Below are 26,905 nucleotides of genomic sequence, written 5' to 3' on the forward strand. Positions count from 1 at the left end.
TGGTTTTGAGCAACCCACGATAAAATAAATAAATTTGATCTCATTGCATTTTTTTTTCGTAAATACACTACTTTTTTACAAATAAAAAAATAATAAACCACATACTTACACGAACAATTTATTTGATAAATATCATTCTTGAATAAGCCATATAAATAATATTGGTTAGGTTAGAGACCCTCATTGGTATTATATTGCAGCTATTTTATTATGCTTAGGGTAGCATATTATCACACTCAATTTTGTAAAATAATTTTTAAGATTTGGATATACCTACTATATTAATTTATTGACTGGTGTGAACCGTTTCGAGGCCCCCTTTGAAATATTCCGATGAATCGTTTGTGCCATCTGCGTTAAAGAAAATCGACACCGGGCAACATCAAGTCTGTGAAAATTGTGATCTCGTTTCACAGGACGATAGCTGCCAATATGTAATTAATAATTATCTATTTACAATGGGTTGGTGTGATATTTTGCTAATCTGAAGGTAAATGGTTATGTTTTATGTCTGGAGCAGCAATTTCTAGAAGAGCAAAAACTATGTTTTGAAATCGGTTAGACAAGAAAAAGTAACTAAAAAATCAGTGCACATGATATCAAAATAAGAATAATTTGCATCGATGTTAAACTGATAGTTTTACTATTATACTTTTTGCCACATCAAAAAAATATCATTAAGGATAATTTTTGGAAGAAAAATTATAAAAAACTGTACCTACAACCATTTGCCACACCATAGTATAGAATGGAAGTAGGTACAACTTGAATTTTAATACACATAAATAGATACTTACTCTATTTTATTTCCAAAAGAATTAAAATTATATAATTTACGTAGATGCTTAATTTACAATGCTGTTTGTAGTATATGTATGTATTAAGTAGGTAATTATAATTAATTGACAAACACAATCTCTCGTAACAATATTGTAAATCCATAAGTTTCTGCAATGTATAGTTTTGTTAACAGTGTATCTACACTGTTGAATTATATGTTTGTTGAATTGGTACAAGTAAAGTTTAAACAGGAAAACATGCCATTGTAATTTTCCAGCTATCAGTACGCGGCAGACAATAATAATTATTCGCATACGGGAGCGCCAACTGACAACTAACTAAGTAGTTGGAACTGGGTTGCAAAAGTATCGTCCACACTAAAATATACATGTGGATATAATAATTATATTAGCGACAATTTTATTAAATTATTTTTTTATTCAACAAATAATTTACAAAAGTAATATAGAGCGTAGTTATGCACAAAGCAGCCAAGCCACAATTTTGAAAAAAATGAGTTATTGTGATTTCCATAATCTCACACGTTTGTTTTACGTTCTGCACAAATCAGCCAAGCTGCTGTCATACAAACATCTCATATAAATGCGTTTTAAAGATTTTGCAAATCGCAGAATATGACATTTTCGATTTGCATAAAGCAACCAAGCTGCTGTCATACAAAAATTTCATATAAATGCGTTCTAAAATTATGCAATATTCGTTCTGCAAAAAGCAGCCAAATGATAATAATATGTACTTACGTAATTTTTTAAAATCGTGACTGTAAGGTGTGTTTTTCTACATTCAATTAATAAACATTATTTTCTCAATTACATTATTTGTTTTTCATTTTATTATATATAATATAATATACAGAATTTTCATATAAAAAATAGTGCCAGGCAGCTAAATATTGATGTATAATTTACAAGTTTTTCGAATTATTTTCAGAATTTTGAAATTCCCATAATAATTTAGTAACTTAGAAGGCTATTTTTAAAGAAAATAATCAAAAATAAAGACTTTTCTCACAAAAATAAGAGATGGCTGCATTCTGCAGAATGCACATTCTAAAAAAAATCATTTTACTCAAAACACCTGGACTGCTAAAACACTAAAATTTCATAGATAATATGCTTTTATCTCTTCAAAAGTTATACAAAATCATATATATATAATATCTATCATTCAAAAAGTATACACAGTATACAGAGGCTTTGCTGATTTTACATAAAAGTGCTTCTATCTCTGTTTGAGGTTTGTGTGGCTCGGCTGCTTTGTGCATAACTACCTTCAATTATCTATTAAACATACATAATTCGGAAATACACCCATTAGAAAAAATAATGAAAGCAATATAGGTGCCGCCGGGTGGGACTCCCAGGACTGGTGGGATTTACCAATTTAACAATATGAAGAATGCTTAATGACGACGAAACTAACTAATAGCTATGCGACTGAAATCTTTATAAAATATTGTTAATATTGGCGACTGGCTTTTGTGATTTGAATGAAGGTAGTTCCCTTGATTCATAACCGTCGTCAGAATCTCTTTGTATAAACGTACTTGCACTTGCTAATAACTTGAAATTAAATTATTCTTAACGCTCTTTATTGAGCATACAAAATTCGGAAACAACTCAAAAACACACCTACTATAGAAACTATTAAAATAGATATGGGCGCCGTATGAAACACGACATCGAATGCGTCGAAGTCTTTAATATATACATAATTACGTAGAGATTAACTACTACCAATGCGACTTAAGTATTTATCAAACTTCGTTAATATCGTGTAAAGCAAATTGTCCGTAATCTGATGGACGCGGTCCCGCCTGGCACCTAAATATTTTTTTTCTAGAATTTTTTAGTGGCCGAGGTGTTTTTTTATGTATATAACTTTATTGTTAAAAATGTAAGTACAAGTCGGTTATGGGGAAGCCAGGCGGGAACCGTGCTAATTATCATAGCCGATTTTGGCAAAATTCATAAATTCAAAAATGAAAACCTAACCTAACCTAACAAATAATCCAGTATATCGGTTATTTTCAAAATGTGTTTGCCGCTGACTTCCACATAACCGACTTGTACCAAAATGTATTTGTTCTTATTTTGTATCAAAATGTAAATGAAGATATCTGGATCCTACTGGAGTCAGTGCATAGAAATCAACTTATATTTTAGTTTGTATAAAATACTGGTGTTTTGATAAGAAAAAGATTTTTTCTTTTTTTATATTATATAACATGGATTTGTTTTATTTCTAGCTGTCTTTTATTTTCATATAATTAATGATAGGTAATAACAGTAGATATTATTTAAAACTAATGTGAACATGCCTTATTTCCTTTCGTCCTAACAATACACTGCACTTTCGCGATATATTTCAGTTTTAAATGTCGCATAACACAAGTAAAGCAATGTTAACATCGTTCAACGTGTATGTTGGTAGTCGCTATTCTATGCCGTTTGCGGTATTAAATATTAATGAAATATGCATCTCGTTAAATAAACTACCTACAAAACCAGAAATTGTATCCTTGGTTTGACTATTTTTTAACCTACACTGCGGTAGTTGCCTCTACTTGCGGAATGCGAACGTTTATAGTGTGTGACCTGTGGCCTTTCTATGAAACAGGATTTTTTTAATTACATAGGTCTCTAAATGTGTCACATGTTTTCGAAAATCATCTGTGAACGTTGTGAACGTTGTGAACATTGTGAACAATAGTGTAAATATTAATATAGGTATACTATGGTACTTACCAAAGAGGGCATATTATTATATTATTTAGTATTGTTTTTGTAGCCTTAACTTTATAGCAACATCTATCAACATACATTGTCTGAAACGATTTTTAAGTAACTATCACTCGAACATCATATTAATCAGTCAATATCAAATCTTTTAAATAAGCAATCCAAAATTAACCACATAATAATTAACAAGTCGTTCTTTGCATATTCTATTTATCCGAGAATGACGTAAATCTATTGAAATACTATATTCGTATAGATAGATAGAACTAAATAATTAATATTATCTAAATATATACATCTTCAAAATGTTATACAGTGTATAAGTGCATATAATAAATAACCATTAACAGTTCTGTCTATCAATCAATTATGTATCCACATATCAAAATAAATTTAGTAATTGAACAGTTACACCTTTCAATGTATTTATTAATTAAATACCGATGGTATACCATATGACAGTAAGACAAATGTCGTAAAAAACACTAAGTTATTTCAATTGTTATATTATTATCAAGGCTTCAATAAAACGAAGATTAGTAGAATTAAAGGAAAATGTGTAATCGATGTAATTAATAACACAGTAATGTTATTGATGGTTTTAATTAAAAATAATTAATACGTACCTATCTAAATATATTACTATTTTTTTATTGACTTACATAGTCGTATTTTGTGAATATTTTTAATATGAAAATTTAGTTTCATATATGTTTTTTTGACAAAACGCCTATTGTACCTACGCCAAAATTGTACGAGTCCCTATTGAGATAACCAATTCAATATTGAGTGGGTTGATACTCGATCCACCAAGGGACCTAACAAAGAGAGGCGGTTAGTTATTATCACCCAAACGTCAACCGATGGTATTAGACAATAGGGAGAATAAATTCTAATTGATGAATGTCATGTGTACATACGGTAACATATAATTTTGATTACTAGAACTACTAGAATTACTAATCATAATTTATAAAAAAAGAATGCTTACCCTCATACATCTGAGCATATTGCGGGAAACCAGCGGCTCTCAACCATTTGCATGCCTCAGCAGCTTCGATTTCTGAAACAAAACAAACAACACCAGTTAGTACGTATGTAGGTTAAAATCTATAATTGGACGAAAATTATCACCACAACTAACAGACTGTTAACAGACAGATAGTTATTAGAACCTACATTTAGCTTTTTTTTGTTTTGAATTATATTTGTCTTGATTTTGCATAGGTATAGGTAAATTATTCTACAGTGTCAGCATAGGCGATTCGCGCGTGTATTGAATTGCTTGCGACAATGCCTGTTTAAATGCTAGCAAACAATACCACTACAACTGCAAGCCGCATTTGCCGTACCCATGGTGCCACTGTAAAACGATTTACCTATACAAGAGTACAAGGTGCGCACATTCAACAATAGTAAAGTATTATAATATCTGAATAATTTGTATAAATTATGCCCATTGTATTGGGAGTGTGCCGTGAGCAGAAGATACAATGCCATCATATAGTGGTAACAAAGGGGCACGAAACGACCAGGTAAGTCTTTCGCTCGATAAACGAATCATACAACTCAATGCATGTACGTGGCAGCGAAGAACTAGGGACGGAGGCTTTCATCTAGCAGTTGATCGACCTCGGCTGATGAAGATGATGATGTACATAGTTTTAGTGAATAATGCAAGAGTATTGTTTTCACAATTTTCATCCAAATGGCCGGAATGTCTTCTCAAAATTTTCATTAAATATTTTTCATGATCAGAAAAGTATCCCCCATTATTTTAAGGAACCGCCACAATACGTAGTTGTACACAATATATAATTCAATTAATTACTATATTTCAGTGCATATTGCAATCAGGCATCAATGTCATCAATTTATGGTATGTAAATATACACATATTGTGTGCATAGTATTTTTCCGTATGTCCTACCATTCATAATCACGCTATCTAATATGGAATACGTAATAACTAAAAACTAATAATAATAACCAACACACAGTTAAACGTTTTAAAAAAAAAAAACCAGCCACTTCTTCCTATGCATAATATTCATACAATTCACGTTCCAACCACACGTTTCGCCTCATTTCTCTTCCACAATAACAATCATAATGACTCTTTTGTTGATCACATTTTGATGGATTGCCTTTGCAAACAGCTCTGTATTTTAGTACAACTGTTCGTGATGAGGTCTTTATCTCACTGAATTGTTTCGCTTCAGACATACTTAAGGCTTTATATAACAACAGAGATATTATTTATGTTTAATTTAAAAAACCCTAATAAATTATCACGATTTAGTTTTTAATAATTTTATTAAGTTTTTAACATTTTACCCAGTTCGATTGTTTAATAGTAATAACATTTTAACAACTAACAACAAAATTAATATATTAACAGTGGTTATCTAATGATTGTAATGTATTAGGTACGTATTCACAACACTAAATGGTACTTGGTTCTTTACCTAGTAATTAATATTCACGTTCCTTGATCGTATTAATTTGGTATATTAAAGAGAAACTGTATTATGTGCCAGTGTGCATGTGCATTTACACTGGTACCTAAATCTTGCGTACTTTATTAATATACTGAAGTATTTTAATTTAAAAAGATATTATACCTATGTAGTTTCGATATTTTTTCATACAGAATTTCGATGTTCATTTTCTTTATGGAAAATTTTTCACAAATCGGGAAGGGTTATTATTTTTTTTAGTTATTAACCACAACGTTTGTAATTAATATTTGTAAAAGCAATGAAAGATAGATAGAATGTGTATAATTGTAATTTTATACAATTAATTTATCTCACACCAAGCCCGAGGCAATGACCATTTCGAGGTATGCTACGCCAAAACAGTGAAACGGACATTCTGACAATAATTAGTTATTTATGGGATTATATGGTTTAAAATGTGTAGCATTCCAAAAAAGGTGTCAGCAAAACTTGTTAAAACTCATAAAAAAGATAGTACATATTTCAAAGCAGTCTAAAATAAAGTTACACATTGTCATATACATTCATTTATTCAGCTTATGAGGCTCGTTTTAATACAAGTTCCTTAAGTGAATAGGAAGAAGTATGCAGTGAAGGGAGTAAAATGTAATAAAAGCCTTATATTAGGTCAGCACTGTTATAATGCAGAAGGGTATCTTTCCTTTCTTCTTGATTATATAAAAGTAACACTGGCAGACGAATCTGACATAAAAATAACACAATCCCAATTCCTTCGTAGCAATGAGGTCAAGAAAAACACAAATATTTGCTAGAATGACCGAGTTTATCCATGTTTGGATTACATGCCACGTATCACTCTACGAAAATGGATTCCTACGTTAAGCTATTCCAGTATAAAGATAACATCGGGTTAAATAAAAACAACAATAAGTAGGTTGTACAAAAATCACTTAGACCTACGTTTTAACGTTATATAGTATGTGATGAGTAAAATTAGTTAATACTAGAAGGATAATGGATCTTTGTTTTTTTTTTGTACGAAGCAAACACTAAAACAGAAGTGACGTGTCCCGTGCGGGCAAGCGTTGCATAGGGGCGGCATGTTTTTAAAATTACAAAGATTATAAGAGAGAACCATTTTTTGGACACATTTTGCTTATTTAGATCTAGGTAAGTGATTCCAGGTAGAGTATTATAGACATGATGTACGTCTATAAATCTGCAGCACTGGTTTCCCAAGCGTTTTCGCGTCACCACCTTATTTTGTAGTACCCAAGTAACCCGCGATCACATTAGCAGAAAAATGCATTTTAATAGAGTGAGGAAACAAAATAATCTTCAGATAACATTTTACATATTCAATTATTATCATTCATTATAAATCTTTAATCATTTTGTATAAGTTTGCGTGTGAATTAGCAATTTTCACTGTTTCTTTTTACATACCGATTATCATGCATTTAGCAATCCGAATATTTTTTAATCTAGCTTATCAATGGTTTGGAAACAAATTGGATTCTACAATATTGAGACATTTACATCGATCAAACACAACGAATCTCTAACAACTTTCCGCGTAATATAGAGAGTTTTAATTGGTAGTATATTCATTAAAACGCAGTTTATAGAAATACAACCGATTAGATAATACGAAAGAAGCTACTGTATGTATATGTTACGCCGAATCTGTGAAATTGAATATTATATGAAATCGGCAAAATTTTGCCTATTTCATGAAAAATGCAAGCCCATTGCATTATTCATGAATTAGGCAAAATATCTGCCGAGTGCGTGAATTCGGCAGTAATTTTTCTGCCTCGTTCATGCATTGGGCAAATTAGATACTCCGGTGGTGTTTTTGGCAAGTTAACCAAATGTGTCAAATGCTCATGCATTGGTCAAAATAGATAGTGGCGCTCCTGTGGTGTTTTTTGCAAATAATCAAACTAACCAAATGTGTCAAATGTCCTTGACTTGATTATATAAAAATATACCAATTAATAACTACAATGACATTCATATGCATTTAGTATGCCAAAAAAAATCTAGAACTATATGATAACGGAAGAATTTTATTAAAAGGTATTTTCGCGATTTGATTCGTGCTTGGGTATCAGGTAATGGTCGATTGTTTGTTTGCGATAGTATGATTTGATAGTTTGTTGACAGTTGTTAGTTAACCTCAAAATGGACGTTCAGTTGAATTCAGAATTACAGAACCTAAGATAATTTGCCTATTTCACGAATAAGGCAACGGGCTTGCATTTTTCATGAATTAGGCAAAATTTTACCGATTTCATATAATACGCAATTTCACACATTTGGTGTAAAATGTATATCAGTTATGAAAAGAAAATAATAATAATATGAATCATATAATAAATCTAAATAAACTGTAGTTATCCGGTTTTAATTTTTCGAGAATTATTTATGTAGTTTCACATTATATTATAACAAAGGCACTTATTTGCCCCTACTGAAAGTTATCGGCAACATCCAGTGGGTAGCAACATTTTAGCGTTTCGCAACATTGCTAAAAGATAACGCAAATATAAATCGTTATAAAACTTTCCGCTAATGTAAAGATGGCCGTGCAACTTTCCGTCGGACTGGCAGCGGGAAGGTGAGAGCTTTTTGAGAAGTTTTTAACTCTGCTTAAATGAAAATAAACGTTAGTCGCTGGAGAATTTTTCTTTTAAAACTTCGTTAGGTACTTCATATTGCCAGTGTACGGCGTAGAATAATTTGTAATATAAATCCGCCTACGTAAGACGGATGAAATTAAATATTTATTCGAGTTAGCGCTCCCAAAAGTTTGTTTATTAAATCCAAATAGGGGACAACTCATTTTAAACGCGTATTGTTTCTCGGAAATTAAAAGACGACATCTTGGTGGAAAGTTATAAGTGCTTATTCGTAGGTTAAATTACAATTTGATAAAGACGTTTATGAATTATTTTTAATTTTATTTATTATATGTCATTTTTCATTCTTTTTGCTTTACATATATGTACAGAACATGCCGTCTCCAATTTTCTTCACAAACCAAGCCCGTATCCCTTAGCTCTGCCACATACCTACATTATGTGGATGATATTTTGCGGGTTTTCAGGATATCCTAAATCAGGTCAGCTTGTTGAGAAGGCTGGCCAGATTGATTGAGACATCCGTTTTACGCGACCGAGTCAAATCTAAGGATTTTCACCTTAACGAAGAGAGCCTGTATGGAATATATGTATACCTACTAGTTCATAGTTAACTACGATAGTTAATTCAATTTTGGCATTTGGTTTTAACTGTTTACAATACACGCAATATAAATGATTAACAATGTCGAGGTCGCCTAGAATTGTATAACAATAAAACATAATACTTACGTCAATCAATATTTTGGTTATCGATTTTTTTATGTGAGTAAAATGTATTAATAAGCTATAAAATCATTACATTAATTATTTCTTAAGAGATTAATTAAGATTTCAGCAGTAATATAGTTTTAATAACTATGGTAATATTACTATTTTACAATTTTACGAACATAATATTAGAATACAATGAAACGTTATATTCTTTGAACATACATAATTTGAAAAAACCTCATGCATAATATACACACTAGAAAAAATCATTTTGTATATAAAATACGACCCCCAACGAGACTTGAAGCTGTATCTGCTGGATTCGATAAGCATTTAATGTAACAACTACTATTTTAAATCGTCATAATTTAGTAAGATTCCGGTAGCTTAATTGGAAAAGCATACTGGCGAGAATCCAGCAGATACAGGTTCAATTCGCATCGGTTGTCATATTTTTCTATAAAATGATTTTTTACAGTGTGTATATGCATGAGATGTTTTCAAATTATGTATGTTCAATATATAGTACGTGACATTCTCAAAGCTTGTGTCTTATTCGTTGAATAAAAGAAATAGTTTATTAAAGTTATATTCTTTCATAATTTTTTTTTAGAAAGAGACAGACGTAGAAAGAGAAGACGTAGAAGTACAGAATTTGCAACCGATGTTCAAAATACGCATAAATAGATTTGTTATCTTAATCCTAAAAGCTGAAAAAACTGATTCAATCGATAAACATTGTGATAAGATAAGTATGCTATGGTGTACTACGAATTTACTCAATAATATTTGTTTTAAATGCAAATGCATCAAAATTTTGATCTTGAACGTGAAAATAATAAAACCATAATCTTAGGATAATAAATAGTTATCGAATAAATAACAGCATATAAAGTAAATTACTATAAAGAAACGAAAGGAACCTTACAAAGTTGCAGTGTTTGTGATTATTTCATTGGATTAGCTGCCTTTTTCAGATGTTCAATTTCCTTCTGCACTTTTTGCTTTCACAAAGCTATCTGTCGCCAATAAGTCTTTCAAAGGAAAACTTTGTCCTCAGTTTAAACTAACTGCTGAACAACAAAAGTTAGAAGTGAGAGCCCTCTGGGATGTAGGTACGTAGTTAGTACCCATTACAGTTAAGAATTCGTTTCGCTTCAGATGATGCTAATTTGAAAATGTCTTTAAATTGTTAAGTGGCACACTTTTGACTCGGCATTTAAAACAATAACTTCAGAAGGTCCGAAGTTTAGTTGAACTTTTCACTTCTGACGAATGGATATATATTTAACAGCACCAAATTAATTTAAAAGAGGTATGTAACAAAATATTATTTAGATACTTAGGTCTTATTATAACGTAAAGAAAATACAAAATTACTTCCGACAAACAAAAGTAAAAAGTTTATTTTAATACTTGTTACAGGCTCAAATAGGTAGGTTTCGTGACAAACTGAAAAAAAAGTAAGTAAATGATTGTATTATTTATTAATTATTTTGCGAGTGGGATATAAATATCAACCACTAGAGTAATATATTCGTACTTAACCACTTAATTTAAAATGTATCTTTATAATATTGAATACTCACTAATTAAAACATTTTTTTAATAAAACATAATACATCTCTCTCAAAGACATTTTTATATTATGGTAATTGTTTTTTTAGGACGATCGATGTTTAATATTATTATTAATTACAAATTAATGATATATTATATTATTGTAGGTTCATGATATTTCAATGAAATCATCGTAGCAAATTTTGTGTAAACATTGATAATTTAATTTATAGTAAGTAAATACATATAATTTTATTTTGAAAAAGCTGAGAAACATGCCTTTTAGGAATAATCACAGATAATTTGGGACTAGTAGAATAATTGTCGGAACTCATAATTTTAATATTTGGGATGAGTGATATTATTATTTATAATTAATTTAAGTTGTTATAAAGTGGAATAAAAGTAAACAGATGTAGGTATATGATTCACGAAAAATATTTTTCTGTGATATGAATAGTTCCATGGCTGTAATAAAAATGAAAAATAATCAGTAATTACATTCGAAGTCTTCATGTTTTTTAAATTAAATAACAACCAATGCTATTGATAACATACGTAAATAAAATTCATTTAATGTTGTTGCGAAGGAAGAAAACAAATGTACGCTCATAGTTATAAAAATATTAAAATTATACTGCAAGATGAAGTTAACGTAATCATGATGGGCCATTACACTTCACAAGATTACAACATAACAATAAAAAATAACAGTTAATGCTTATTTTCACGTCGTTTTTTTGGCAGCCATGCGGTTATATTGCTTTAATTGGTGTGTTCTCTGTATGTAGCAATTCTTTTTATTGTCAAATTGTATGTTTTCTATGGCCGTGTTCATAATTTGTATGACATTACATTTTTTTTTTTTAATAATACTTATGTATAGTTCGTCAACATACATTAAACATGGCATATTTTGATGAAAGAAAATTTATTAATAGAACTTGTAGAATTCGATTACAATGTAAACAACCTTAAAAGTATTAATATTTATATTCTTACAGTTGTAATGTCTTTAAACTTGTTATCAGTGGTGGTTTAATGTACCTACGTGAAGGTCACCAAGCTTTGACTGTTTTGAAATTTATCTTATGGAATAAGCCACAGAGTAACACTGAAATAAAATTTAGATTGTAGAAATATGCATCTGTTTAAGTCAGCGTTGGGAAACTAAAGGCAAGCGTGTAAATTTTGCTAACACGCGAAAAAAATGTAGAATTTTAAATGGTATCGACGATACACCTGGAGTGATCCGGGCAAAAATATTGAATGGATTACTTTGGAGGGAAAAGCGCTTCGTCAAAGTTGAAATAGTTTTTTGGAACCTACGCAAATAAAGGTGGCAACACTCCTGGTTTGTGATATTGGAACTCTCTGATGAAACCAGTACATATATATTGAGTTCTTCGGTAAAATTGCCACATTGTCACACTATTTCAAATTTACGTCGAAACGAAACTAAATAATAAAAAAGGTTGACCAATGTCAAAAATACGTTGGATTCTATATCGCAAATAGTATAAAAAGCAATGAATAATGTTGTGCAATTTTTGAGATAACAAAAACTAATGCCTACAAATATAGTAATATGATAATGATATCATAATACATCAGTTTTTGTAGACCAAAGGTTAAATATGTGTAATTGAAAACTACTAGTTTAAGCCCATCAAATATTAGAGCGCAACAGTTCCATGCCTCTTTGAAAGAAGCACAAGGACTCCAGACTATTTAATAATTATATTCAATTGAAAGCCAAAAATTCAATTGTGTCCTTACAGCGAAAAAAAAAATGAAAACACTTTTAAAGAGACATGAAAAGGATCTTCAAACGCTCGGTTAAACATTGAATGAAGACTAATTCAATCATATTTTTGAATAATATTCAATTTCTCAGTCGTCAAAAAATGTTCGGCGGTATTTCGTATAAAAGGATTCGAAACCCTTTTAGGTGGTCACGACTCACGATTTTACACAGAGTCCAAGCCAGTGACGTGCATGAAATGTTACGATGTGAAATGGGAATAAAACTACCGTTTCACACACGACGAACTTTATCGCCGCGATAATTTTCCACCAAGCAGTTGCTGTGGAGAGAGGAATTGGGTGGAAGCTTTCACATCGGCGGACAAAAGCGCTACGTGTGAAACGGAGGTTACATAATATACGTCTTCTCGAAATGACGGTATTAAGCATAGAAGATTGTGTATTAAATTATTATTGCATTTATGCAATACTGGTTTATAAAAACCGAATATTCTCAAAACATACCTAAATCCTGGAAAAAAATATGAACCGACTGTGCTTCGAACTCACATCATATCCGTGTTAAAGCTACTGATCTCTATGACTCATGTAAATCAATCCAAGCCATCACGTTATATAAGGTTCTTCAAATTCCTCTAATGGAAAGCCAACTAACTTTGTCATTCAAAACACTACGTTAATCGACTCATGCGTTCAATATCAATCCGGAATTCGATAGGTTGGATAATATAATAAGATATGGTTAATACTGATAATCTTCCTTGTTTGTGTAAATAATCGATACCTACCTAACATAAGTTTGCTCGAATTATGTTTATAATACATAATTATTTTCCAAGTAGGTATCTCCTAGGATTAAATTTTGTCGCCGGGCCCGCACTCTTTTTATAGCTGTGGAATATTGCTTATTATTCAAAAATCGGTGACGAATAGTTGACTTATTTAAAGTACCTACTACTATGCATGGGGCTCATAGTGGTATAACTATACAATTCCGTTTGGTCTCAGCTAACAAAAACATTTCAAAATACTTCAAGCGGTGTTTGCATTCATATACGTAATAGTATATCGTCTTCAATACTCTGTCTCTTGACAGTAGTGTTTGCAACCAGCCAGAAATGTCTAGTAAAGAAAGAAGGAGAACAATGGGTGAGAATACAAACATCTATTAAGATATTCTACCTACAATATCTGAGTTATAACTTGTGTGGAGCACGTTAGTTACAATTAATTGATGATAATACATAAGAGATTATCGCGATTGTAGTAGATAATTTAAGAACTTTGCCTATCCTCCTCAAATTAAGTTTTAGATCACGCCACGCCGCTGGCAATTATACTTCTGAACTAAGCCATAAAGTTTGACGTGTCAGCCATCCTATCCTTATCTATATTTTGAATATCAATCGCATTAAAAGCATTTTTTCTTCATTCTTTAATAAGTCAAATGACCGTAAAGAGCGTTTCAATTTTAGGTGCTTGATTTCAACCATAGGATTTAATAATCAAAGCATTTAGTATATCAAACTTTGTGTGGTCACGGGAGTAATTTTTTTGTGACCAGTCAAGTTTTGACAATATTTTGTCTGATACTTAAATAAATTAAAACGAAGAATTTGTTATCTAATTGATTATAACAAAATCTTATCTATCTATATCTATTAGGTGCATTTTCTGCATAAAAATATCGATATTTCAATATTTTCTTCAATTTTTGTACTTTGTGGGATTGTTCAACATTCATTTATCAGGGATGCCACCAGAGTGATCTATTTTCTACAAGGTTGATATGGTAATATACGCGTCCTATGCAGGAGTTAAAAAGAGTTTTGTAAGTTAGTAAATATCCGCATGTTGAATTTAGATATTGTGATCGAGAAATCTCGAGAAATGTTGAGAAAAGGTCAATGTTGAATCTCGAGAAATTAATTTTCTGAAATTTTCAGAATTCTTATTTCTCGAGAAATTATATAACGAGATTACGAAAAATTGCTACTATAGATCTACCATCGTAAGTTGGCGGCCGGTCGAATTTGAAACTAAAATTGTCTATCGAGGATAAATTTGTTACAAATGCCATTTCATTTTACAACATGTTTGGATTGCATAATATTTGTACAGAAATCTACTACCAATAAAAAATTATAAATTACCATTTTTTTGTTAGTTATGGTAATATTCTCAATGTCATACTAGCGCCCTCCCTGAAACGCCAATTTATGATGGTAGATCTATAGACAAAAATAGCAAAGTTGAAACTGAAATAAAAATGAGTTTTAAAAAAGGTAAAAAAATGATTTTTTTTTTGGATAAAGAGAGAGAAATCACAGGCTCTAGTAGAGTCTACAGTCTAGTTGAATTATTTTATATATTAAGTAGGTAAGTACCTATATTTCTTTTATGTTAAATCAAAATTAAATAATATATCAAGTAATATCTACAGACGATACTTGATAATGGTGTAATACGGCATGGTTTTAAAAAGTATATATTACGAACCATGCTTTTACTTTTTCGTAAAAGATGGTTTAAAAGGATAATTACATATATTTATTAAATTAACATATTGCATTTGTGGTTAGGATATTAAGAATTTCTATGAAGTTATTTTCGTCAATTTTTTTAGTGGCTAGAAATATATATTTTGTATAGTGTTCTTGTGTTATTTTGTTGTTTGGTATTTCGTGAGGTATTTCGAGGTAAATTTCGTGATTTTTTTGTCTGCACAAAGCTCTGAGATCCCATCGCCGTTTTTATAATATTGAGCAGTCGTTGATAACATGCTTCACTATTTCAGACGTGTAGCCGTCACATTGACAGTTAAGTCGTCATCGTTCCTTAATTAAAATCTGTTTACATAGGCTCTCAGTGCTCCGTGACCTGTCAATATCTGTGTGAGTTCGTGTGATGTAATATGGCATGGATTGGTGAAATACTGCCAATCTATTTATGTTGGATTAGGTTAGGTTCAATATAATAGGAACAACCTAATTATATCGAAAGCTTTGCTTGGACTTATCCTGTTTGGATTTTGAGAGTTACGATTGCGACAGTTTATTGATATTGGTGAGAAATACCTCCATCTCTACTTTGTTATACTTAGTAATTTAACAATTATTGTGATTTAATTTAAAAGGAACTTGTATTGACAGTTAAAATGAACTAATTTTGAATAAACCGCAGTAAATTCTACAGGTGAAAGTATTTAAGGATTGAGAATTAGTATATACATATTATAATTATTAACGCATTGTTATTTACCGCTTTTAAGATGAAACAAAACCGCAGAGTAAATTATGTTCTAATATTGAATATTTACATACTCTCAATTTAGATAAAACCGCCGTATAAAAATCCATATTGGCATGATTTAATCACTCTTTACGACACACTTATCTAAAATCTAGCTTGACCTGTTTGGTATTATATCGAATATCATAATACTAATATAACGTTTAACTATTTTAACCCACAATTTTTTTATGTTATGAAAGTGGGTACAATTATTACGCATGCATTACAGTGATCTATAAAGCATACAATCAAAATTTTTAACCCAATGTGGTCTTTGGGAATATCCTTGTCTTTAAAATAATAAAATTACATTATTTATGTTAACTTTTATTCAATGAATTATATAAGTTTAGTACCTACAAGATTTAATATTATACCATTATTTATTGAACATATTATTATGTATGTCCTCAAAAACATTTCTCTATAAAATGTTCAAAATTACATAAAGATATTATCTTTCTCGTGAGCATAATTATTCCATTATGACTTATATTTTTAAAATTAATTAAAAAAAACATTCCGTTATTTCCATAGGTAGTGTTGTACGCAAATAAAAATAACATTCTAATACAAATCCATCGAGTTTTTTTCTAGTAATAAGTTATGGTGGTTTAAATTTTAAATAAATTATGCGTGCTTGAAGCAGAAGGGTGCGACCCATTAACATTTGATAAACAGAGAATAATTAATTCAATTGAATGTTTATTTTAACATTTTCGTTAATGGAAATTCAAAAATAATTTTGTGAAACACAGCAACGATTGACAGCAGCGAATCAAACATATGAATGAAGCGTGCATAATTTCTGTGAGAACGACTGAAATGTTTGGATTCATTTGAAAGTTCTATAAATGGTTTTTTGACCAACACAGTTTTTTGACCAACACAACACGGGAAAGTTAGAGAATAAGACACAGTAAAGAGTAATCTGTATGTACCTATGTACAATACACTCAGAATGTCAATGACTATCAAAATGGTTCAGAAAATAATTCTCAGCGAGCACATCCATATGGTAAGCGATGGAAAGGTTTCCTACTGTTGGATCTGTTTGCCATTCAGTACTTGTCCGGAGACTTCTGAAGACTGAAGAGAAGAATGAAACGATAATTGAAGAGACCAAGACTCGATTCAGGCTATAGCTCCATTGGATGAAGAAAATGTGTTTTCAAATTATGTATGTTGTTTTATTACATCTTGTGAATTCCTAATCGTTGATAAAAAAATTATTTTATTAAACCAGCAATTGCAAGTACGTTATAACAAAAAAATGGAGAGATCCTGATTCCTGACACATGTTAGTAATTAAGGTAAATTATTGATGCTTTGATTTAAAATACAAAAACAATAGAATAATAATTTAGAAATCGCTTTATTGAGAATAATTGTACGAACCGCTAGTTAATTTCGTCACAATTAAATATAACGCACGTAGCTTAGTGGTCTGGGCTCATAGGCGCGATTCCCAGGGGGCGTGAGTTCGAAACCCGCTGGGAGTATTAATATAAACTATGTATGTTCAATAAACAATGCTACAACATTCTTAAACCTTGTAAATAGTTTATTTAAAAAAAACGATCTATTAAAACACAATATTGATTTAGTCTTAAATTGTACATAATCGTGTAATTATATATTTTGTATTTATTTTTAAATAATGAAAGTAAAATAATATGTATTAGTGATATTATTAATGTTGGTAATAATAGTCGATTATTAGCCGTAATTCGGGTACAACAGATCTATAATTTGATAATAAAGAAACGGTACACAAAGGGGTTAATAATAATAAAAAACCATACATATAATAGCTTTATTCACATTCTTGTACAACAGGTATACTAAACTTATGGACGAGTAAGCGAGGTATTCCCCTTTAGCTACCGAAATGTTTATATCGTGAAATTAAAATTGATTTAACAATTCTGAATCATCGATAATCAAACATGCAATTGGTAAAAAAAGTCTGAATTACAATTAGTAGGAGGTGCTTAATGCAACTTTGAGTTATCATATAATCAATTAATTCCTCAGATCAATACTACAACCAGATAACTTCAATTTTGACATTTGAATTTACATTAGGTATACAATTGGATTAAATTAGTTCTGTCATTTCATCGTGGCAATCGGTAATATTGCAAATATAGAATGTAAGAAAGTGGCAAAAAATTATCTAATAATAAAAAATGTATCTAATTATTATTAGTATGTACAGATACCATGTTGTAGATGTAGAACTTATGAGTGAGATATGGAAATATCCACTTTATTCAAACCATTAATTACTCGAACGAACGGTTGTCATTGGAGTATATAAATTATCTGCTGATCGCATTAAGGAGGTAATACAATAATTTAATCACATTCAGCAATAAACGCTATACTCTAAAACAGCACTAATCAAGTTATTTAGTTGTAGTATTTCGATGACGATTTTTGAATACGTCATAATGATTTTTACTTAACAAGAGAAAATGAATTGGGTATACAATATTATTCAATTACAATATAATAATATATTCCTTGAAATTAACAAGAAAAGTTTTTTTATTGCGATAATGATATTGAAAAATTTTAAAAATTACGTTTTTTTGTATTGTAGATTACATAAAAAAAAAATGGTTAAATAAAGATAATATCATTCGTGAATAATTCCTTAATGGATTAATAAAATACTAAGACAGAAGCTATTCAATTATTATTCATAAATACACTGAATATCAGGGTTTATAGACATTATTCGAAAATTATGAAGAGAAATTTGAAAAGTCGAATGAATTATGGGTAGGTAGGTATATATTATAATGTAGGTAAAGAAGAATTAACTTTTCTTATTGGGGCTTATAATCTAGTGCATTCATTAATATTTCCGTATTTTTACGTACCTAATAATTTAAGTACTGAGGATTAAACGACCACAAATAATGATTCATAATAATTAAAAAAATAGTTACGGGTAGTTTTCACATCAACCATTTCGGCATGAAAAAGTATTCAAATATGTAAATTGGAAATGTAATGTTTTGGATGCCACTGCGGTGGACACACTCGCTGCATGAATAAATAAGTTGTATCGTCAGGTTCGGTAGCTCTTTAGCTGAGTTTCACAAAACCAAAAATACGATACAATGTCACCAACTTATATCATCTGTCTCCTGAGTTTAGAGATATGGACCCTGGGGATCCTCTGCTTTGAAGATGGTGGCTGAGATCAGTTGGAATTTGATTGATAAAACAGATGAATGCCTGATGTACAATGAATAATCATAGAAATTTAAAGAGGTAATCTGCCCTGCTAATTAAAAATACAGTGTTTTTGGTTTTAGTGAAATGAGAACCAAGTTTTCAACTACCTTTTCCCTAATATTCTTTAAAATTTTGTTTATAACTTGGATTCTCATTTCACTAAAACCAAAAACACTGTCTTCTTACTTACCAGAGTAGTATAGTAATGCAGTCGCCGTTTTTGGTACTCTTTAGATATTTATGGGACTGAAGATAATATACTAGGAGAAACCTAGGATATCAATATTAGTTTATATATATATATATATATATATGTGTGCACTTAAAACATTGACTTTAACACATTTTCTCATTGTCATTTTGTTCGACTCTTTTATTAGGTACTATTATTGTTATTATTCCTACGAAATCTATGATTTTCATAAACATATTTATTACTAAAAATATGAAAAGCTTTAAGCATCAGTCGACTTCTTCCATTGGATTATAAACCATAGAACTAGTCACTAGTGTATAAAATGTGGTTATTATTTTCGTACACATATTAAGTGAATGTTTTGGTATAAAAAATGTTTTGGCGTGATGTTATAGGTACTCCTTCAAATACTAAAATTACTAACAAAAATCAAGAAAGATCATATTTATTTCATGTAGTAGCAATAAGGGATCATTTGAGAACTAGCACTTTTTAGAAAACCGTTGTGTGTGTAGAATTTACAATTGAATATAGTTATTGCATTGAAATTTATCTGAAGTTGATTTACTCAATTCGGTCACCGGTGCACTTGGATGGTTTCAATTCTTAGGACCTTAATTATCTAATTATGTTGAAATATTGTCCAAATAATTTATACAAAAAAACTTTCACATATAATATGGCTGATTAGTATAAGTTTAGAATGCCTGCAATGCGGAGATGAACGCATACATGCGCATTAATTTAATTCGTGGCTGTGGGGAATGTTAAGACGACGAAGTAAATTATAATATTATTATTATAAACCATATTATTCCTTACAGCCACGTGAACCGTAAACAAAGTGGGGATTTTAAAAGTTAACCTAAATTTATTCACCTTTATAGAATCGTGTCTTTGGATTAGATACGGTAGTTACGCATGCATAGACAAAATAATGTAATATTGAGATTTTTAATACATATCATAACCAATAGATAGCGCTGAAAGCTGGAATTTTAATCCAAATAAATATGTTTGAGTCTTCAATCTGTAAATTATTATTTGAATACAGAACACGTCTTGTTTTCCAATATAATAGTTTATAATAATATAATCTAATAATCTCAAGCAGTGGATTGGCTAAATATTACTTTCTTTCGTAAAAGAATTGTTATGTGGATGTCTTGTTAAATTAGTTGAATTAGTTTAACTTCATATTACTCAACAGTGTTTGAATTGGGTAAGTCATGAAGCAAATTCTATATTTTTACCATGTTTTTATTAGCTCGTATTCTTGTTTGTCCGGTACAGATTTTTTCTTGTGTGTCCAGTACATTTTTTTCTTGTGTGTTCAAGATATGTATTGGACGATTGAATATTTTTAACTTCCCGACTAGCTAGACATTTGAAACTTTTGGAATATATCAGAACACGACGACAATGCATTCTTTTGATAATTTTAGCCATTTTTAAGCAGAATTGAATTCATTTTCAGTTAATTCTGTTTTGTACGGAAAGTTATTATTGTCGGTTGCTAAGTGGGTCCTAGCAACTAAATTATTAATATATACTTGCGTTACTATGGAAATCAATATGAAATGTCAAAATGACATTTCAATATTCTATAATAGTTATTCAGTATTTCTATCAAGTACAATACAAAGTTTTTATTAATACATAGAATTGTCAAGTTTATATGATTTAACAGAAAATTTAAAAACGTGGTATATAAAAAGTTCTTTTTACCTTGTAATTATTAAGTTGATAAGTTGATGATGGTATGGAAAAGGAAATGTGACTATATTTAAATTAAACACTTTATAATGTACAATTAATTAATTATGTGTGTTGTATTTATTGAAGAAAAAAAATAGTCCTTCAAATCAAAGGGGGATAAGTCAACCCAACATGAAAGTGAGTTATGCGTGATGATTCCTATTTATTTTTAATGTTGATTGAAAATATATAGGAAGATGATTAAAATTCTTTAATAATATATCTCGAAAAAATGCTTTAATTACGTATTATTTCAAATACCATAGGCACACCAGTTTTATATTTTTTGTGATTTCTCTCCATTCTATATCTCAAGCTCTTAATCAATATTATTTGTTATTTGGTAGGAATTCAATATCAATATTATATATATTCAATAGCCCACTTTTCTTTCCACCAATAAATATTTTCCTATTGTAATATGATCGCTGCCAATGATGTTTACGAGAGATAAATTTTCAATCTCTATGAACTGGGTAAATGCACATTCTTTGATGCATAGCATAAGTTAGTGGAAGTCTCTGCTGTAGACGGACGAAGTGCCAATAAAACTAACCAAATGGAAAACTCCTCAAATGAGGTCTTCAGAAAAGCTCATTAAGTAAGACGATAGAATCCCTAATCTCTCCTTTTCCATTTAAAGCTGTGTTGAAAATTAACTACGGTCTTCCGAAAGGGCCGCATCAAAGCTAAGGGACAATAATAATAATACATATTATCAAAACCGTTAATTAACTAGCTATTTGTTTCACCATTGTTATATTATAAAATTATCATTAATTAGATGTTTATTTGAGACCATCTATATCAGTGGCGGGTAGTGGAGATAGGCTGATAAGATTCGACATAAATAGTGGACACTAACTAAACTTTGTCATTAAGAATTTGTTTGAACTAAGAATACAATTTGCAGATGGTATCAGTTATTTTTTTTTGAATTCATTAAGCTCAGCCCACGCCAAACTATAATCGATAAAAAATATTCTTCTATCTATAAAGTATCTAAAATAATAATGTATGGTTTAATGGCATAATTTTAGATACGAGTATATTAAAGATAAACGAATATTTTTTGACTATACTCTACTATGGCTTGGATTAGACAAATTTTAATAACTAACCAATAGCATCTGTATAGTGTGGTCTTAGTTCAAGGAAAACAAACACGTTTGACTGACAAAGTTTAGTGTGCACTATTTATATCGGATCTTAATAGCCTACCTCCATCCTTCGTCACAAATATTTATATCAATAGCTTAGTGCACAGGTCTAATTTTGTATGTGTATGTTATATAACATATAATTTGCATAATTCGAATAGGTACTTCAAAATCAATAACCCAACAGATATTATCATGTAATGATCTTCGCAAATACCCTATTTGGACATACCTCCTACAATGTTTTACTGGACGAAGGCATGATGCAGAAGATCGTTTTATGTAATATCCATAAATTAATTTCGATCAAAACTTGATAATATACAATCACTAACACTAACAAAGTGCATTAACTCCAATGAGTTTGATGTCGATATATTATGTTATTAATTTTTGGTATTTGGATAAATTACATTGTCAACCCGATAACACGATATTTTTTAAAAATATGTATTATAATATTCTTCTGTATTGTATTCCTCATTGTTGAAGATCGTGACTTCGTTATATATCTACATTCCACTGTCCATATTGACAGACAGTATTCGAGTAGGAGACTCCATGCAGAAAAGTGATAAATAAAATTAATAAGTTACAATTACGGAGCTGGTAAAAAAATGCATGTTGGTTTTTTAGTGTGCGTTTGATGCAGTGCAAGTACCCAATGCGTTGGGTATAAAGCTATCTACTGTAACTCTTCAAAAAGGCTGTTAATGTTAACCTTTGTATTATATAACGCCAACTTTGTGGAGGTGCCTTTATTGCTCATAGGAGGGAAAATTGTATTTTACATTTCGCATTATATCTGTACGAAACTTTATGTTAACTAGTTAAGCCTAATTACTTATTTTTTTAAGACTTGTCATGACTTATTTAATGGTATTGTGGATTGACTAGCTCAAAATTATTCCAATAAACAAATAAAGAAACCAAACTTATGAACCAAGCTGGCATGGGACGCATTTGAGCGTCTGAATAGTATCTTCAAAAGTGACCACTGCCATTATGTCTTAAGCGTAAAGTGTTCGACTAATGTGTGCTACCAATGCTTACGTATACATGTGAAATATGGACTCTTAATGTAAGAGAAATGTAAAAAATACGAATAGCGCAACGTGCCGTGTAGGGCATAACGCGGTAAGAATAAGAGAAGAGTACGCGATGTGAAATGAAATAGTAATGGGCTGGACACGTCACTTGGCGATTAGAAAAGCACTGGGAAAATGCCGTCATACATCAGTTTCTTAAGGGTCATCAAATGACCACAATAACGTCTTAAAACTTGCTGGATAAACGAAGTCGTAAAATTCAGTAGATGTACGTGGCAGCGAAGAACTAAAAACCGATGAGAGTGAAGGGAGCTAGAGGAGGACTTCATCCAGCAGTGGATCGACCCCGGCTGATGATGACCATATTTAAATTATTAAATATTGAAAACCAACCGATGTTACTACATCCAAAATAGAAAATATTGGATTTCTACTAACTTTTAATAATGTAGTTGGTATTTATAATAATTTAATGTATGGTTATTACGATCTTAAATAATTTAGGTGACCTACTATTATATTTAGTTAAATCGTAATGTGTAATACGTAGCCTCATATTATTACATTCTAAATCAGCCTATGGCCATGCACCATGGTACTTACATATTAATTTACATGTATTACGTAATGTATTACATTATGTATTTTGTGTAAGTGTATTTAGGCGATAGTAATAAAAAATGAGTGGCAATATATATTTTTTTAAATCTTGCAACATGTCAACAACAATTAATGAGATTCGATGTTTCAGAAATCCTATATCCGTTCCTGCTTCCGTGAAATGCAGTGACTGAAAAGCCACCATAGATTTTATCGATCGGAATAAAATGATTAAGTTTCCCGCCAAATGAGAGAATAAATGCCTTTCAGCTCGTCGGGAGGATATTGAAGAGATCGAAAAATAAAATGGCGGAGTTGTTCTTTTTTTGAAAATTTGATCCAGTTTTTATTTTCCTCGCGCCGCGGCTTAAGCCAGCGGAACGTAAAATGACAATATTCGGCGTAGGTTTTGTTTTCGTACAAAATTGACTTTTTATTTTGCCATTTTCTGCTATTCTTTAAAATAAAGTATAAAACAAATCCCTAATTATTCACGAAGTTGCTTTTTATAAAAGGTTGCGGCAGATCAGCGTAGGCGCGCATATGATATTATACTCGCAAAGGATTACACTTAAAATATTCCGCATAATATATAATAATATACCACCTTGTAATCATAATAGGAAGTAAATTACAGGTATTTAGGTATTTATATTAAACTGAAAAATAACGACTTACTCAAAGTGGCCGCCATGGAATAGATTTTTTTGAATTAAAGCGCGAGTAAATCAAGTGCTTGGAATTAACTAATACAATTATACGGTTGCATATACACACAAATCCTTGACACTGTGTACAATGGCAAGATTATCTGGAGGATACCTTACATACATAATATGTTTAAAGATTTTTTCTTACAGTCTACAAAAGGAGAATTTTAAATTATGTACTTATATGAATGAGTGAACATAAAAAAATACAAGTTCAAGACGTTCACAGTATGATAATAAATATATTTTAAAAATACTTAAGTACCTAATACAATGATGTATTTAATACCTATTCATTTTTTTAATGTTAATATAAAAAATACAAAATGATATATATCTATATACTTTTAACTTTTAAGTGCAGCGAACAAGCAAAATATAATAATAATTATGTTAAAATTTTATAAAACAACGTACACTTAAACTCACGCCACGTATCAATATACGAAGCAATTTTGATTAACATAGATTTTACCCTCTCAATCGCCGATAGCAAGTTTTAGTTGTACCGATTAACGATAAATACGCGCAGATGCCATTTCTTCCAATGCGCAGGAAGTAGGAGGCTTAATATGTTTATTTTTTATGGTTGCAATTGCGGCCTTTATTAAAATGGCGACTGTTATATTGCCTTATCTCGTCCCTCCAATTCTCGTTTCATGTCTAAACTGTGGAACATTACTGGTTAGGTTAGGTTAGTTTATTGTGCTGCACCTTTGGACAATAAACAATTATTGATAATGGTTCCGATTTTTAGATATGTACCTACTTATAAGAAGTAATATGAAGTTGTTACTCACATTTTATTAAATGAATTAATTATCTCTAAAATAGGATAGGTAGCGAAATAAAATATTATGGACACAATAATAACATAATAATTCATCTGTAGTGTGGAAAATACTATTTTATAATTAATATATTTTTTCCCGTAAAAATACAAAAAATAATATTCTTATATTATAAAACATATAAGTATACAGTGATAACAGATGTTGTGGAAGCATTTAAAAGCTGAGATATATTATATAGTCTCTTCATAGGAAGCCCCGGGGAAGAGTACGTATTTGAGTAACAGATAGTTAAGGTATTACAAACTTCAAATATTAAGGTAAATGAACGGAAGCTTACAGTTCAATTATTGATCTTTGTTACATTTAAGTGGAAGAAATTTTAAGATCAGATTGTACTTATATAGCGTAACAATTTTATAATTGTCTGCCTTCAAAGATTGATGATAGACCAATTGGAATTTATTACTTTCGGTATTATACCAAACCCAAGTATTATAAAACAGGGATATTGAAGATATGGATGATTGAATTTAACCGTTTGGTTATTCGTAACCTATATCAATAAATCCAGAGCACCCCTTTTTGAATCGATTGAATCGAATATTAAACGAGTCCCAATTACTCTCGAGTCGAAGTAATTTTTATTCATCGAAATATTTCGGCAATATTACACCGAGAGAACCGCGTCAATTCAATACAGTATTGAATTGTAAGTATTTTAAAATATAGGGCAACGTAGTTTCCGATTATTTAGTGAACGTCTAATAAATATAACATAACATACTAACGTATTCATCAAATCATTTTTACCCGTAGTTAACTGAAAGTCCAACGCTCGATTTTATATTATGGGTTAATCAAATTTAACTCCAAATAAAAATGGGTAAATTATTCAATTTATTTCATGAAATGGTAATCCCTAAAACAGAATTGAAAACTGATAGTCAAAAAAAAAAACACTGTACCTACCGTTAAAAATGGCAGATGTTAGTAAAGTATACATATTATATGTATTATAAACATTTAATAATACACCGAGATTGGCAATGAAAGTTTCACAGATCTTGACACCTAATCCGAATAACAATCTTAAATGGATCACGGATAATTGACTGCATAATTTAAATTAAATTAATTTGTTTATTTTAATGTTGCAGCACTATTTACAAGTGTAAGTAACTCATTTCATCGGGTGTTTGTACGTATTCGAATTAATCATAATTATAAAAAGAGACATCCAAATCCGTATTAACAAACAGAACTTGTATTATTGAAATATAATAATATTCATTATATGCAGTGTGCCTAAGTAAACTTATATGAATGTTTTCTAAAACGCTAGGTAAATCTGATTTATTTTTGATCAGAGAATTTCGAAGAATTTTATTTAATTATTATCCAT

General features: G+C 30.2%; 1 protein-coding gene across 5 annotated transcripts in view; it reads right to left on the bottom strand.

Annotated features, from left to right (window-relative positions):
- cv-c (RhoGTPase activating protein) overlaps positions 1-26,905 on the bottom strand; it is a 705,315-nt gene that overhangs the window by 151,452 nt on the left and 526,958 nt on the right. For all 5 annotated transcript variants that reach the window (XM_085957156.1, XM_085957154.1, XM_085957155.1 and 2 more), the window contains one exon: positions 4,534-4,605. In XM_085957156.1, coding sequence (XP_085813282.1) covers positions 4,534-4,605 — 72 coding nt within the window. The remainder of the gene's footprint in view (positions 1-4,533; positions 4,606-26,905) is intronic.

This window comes from Rhyacophila brunnea, unplaced genomic scaffold (assembly GCF_057557595.1).
Source record: "Rhyacophila brunnea isolate RB1 unplaced genomic scaffold, BYU_Rbru_1.0 scaffold_6, whole genome shotgun sequence".
Lineage (NCBI taxonomy): Eukaryota > Metazoa > Arthropoda > Insecta > Trichoptera > Rhyacophilidae > Rhyacophila > Rhyacophila brunnea.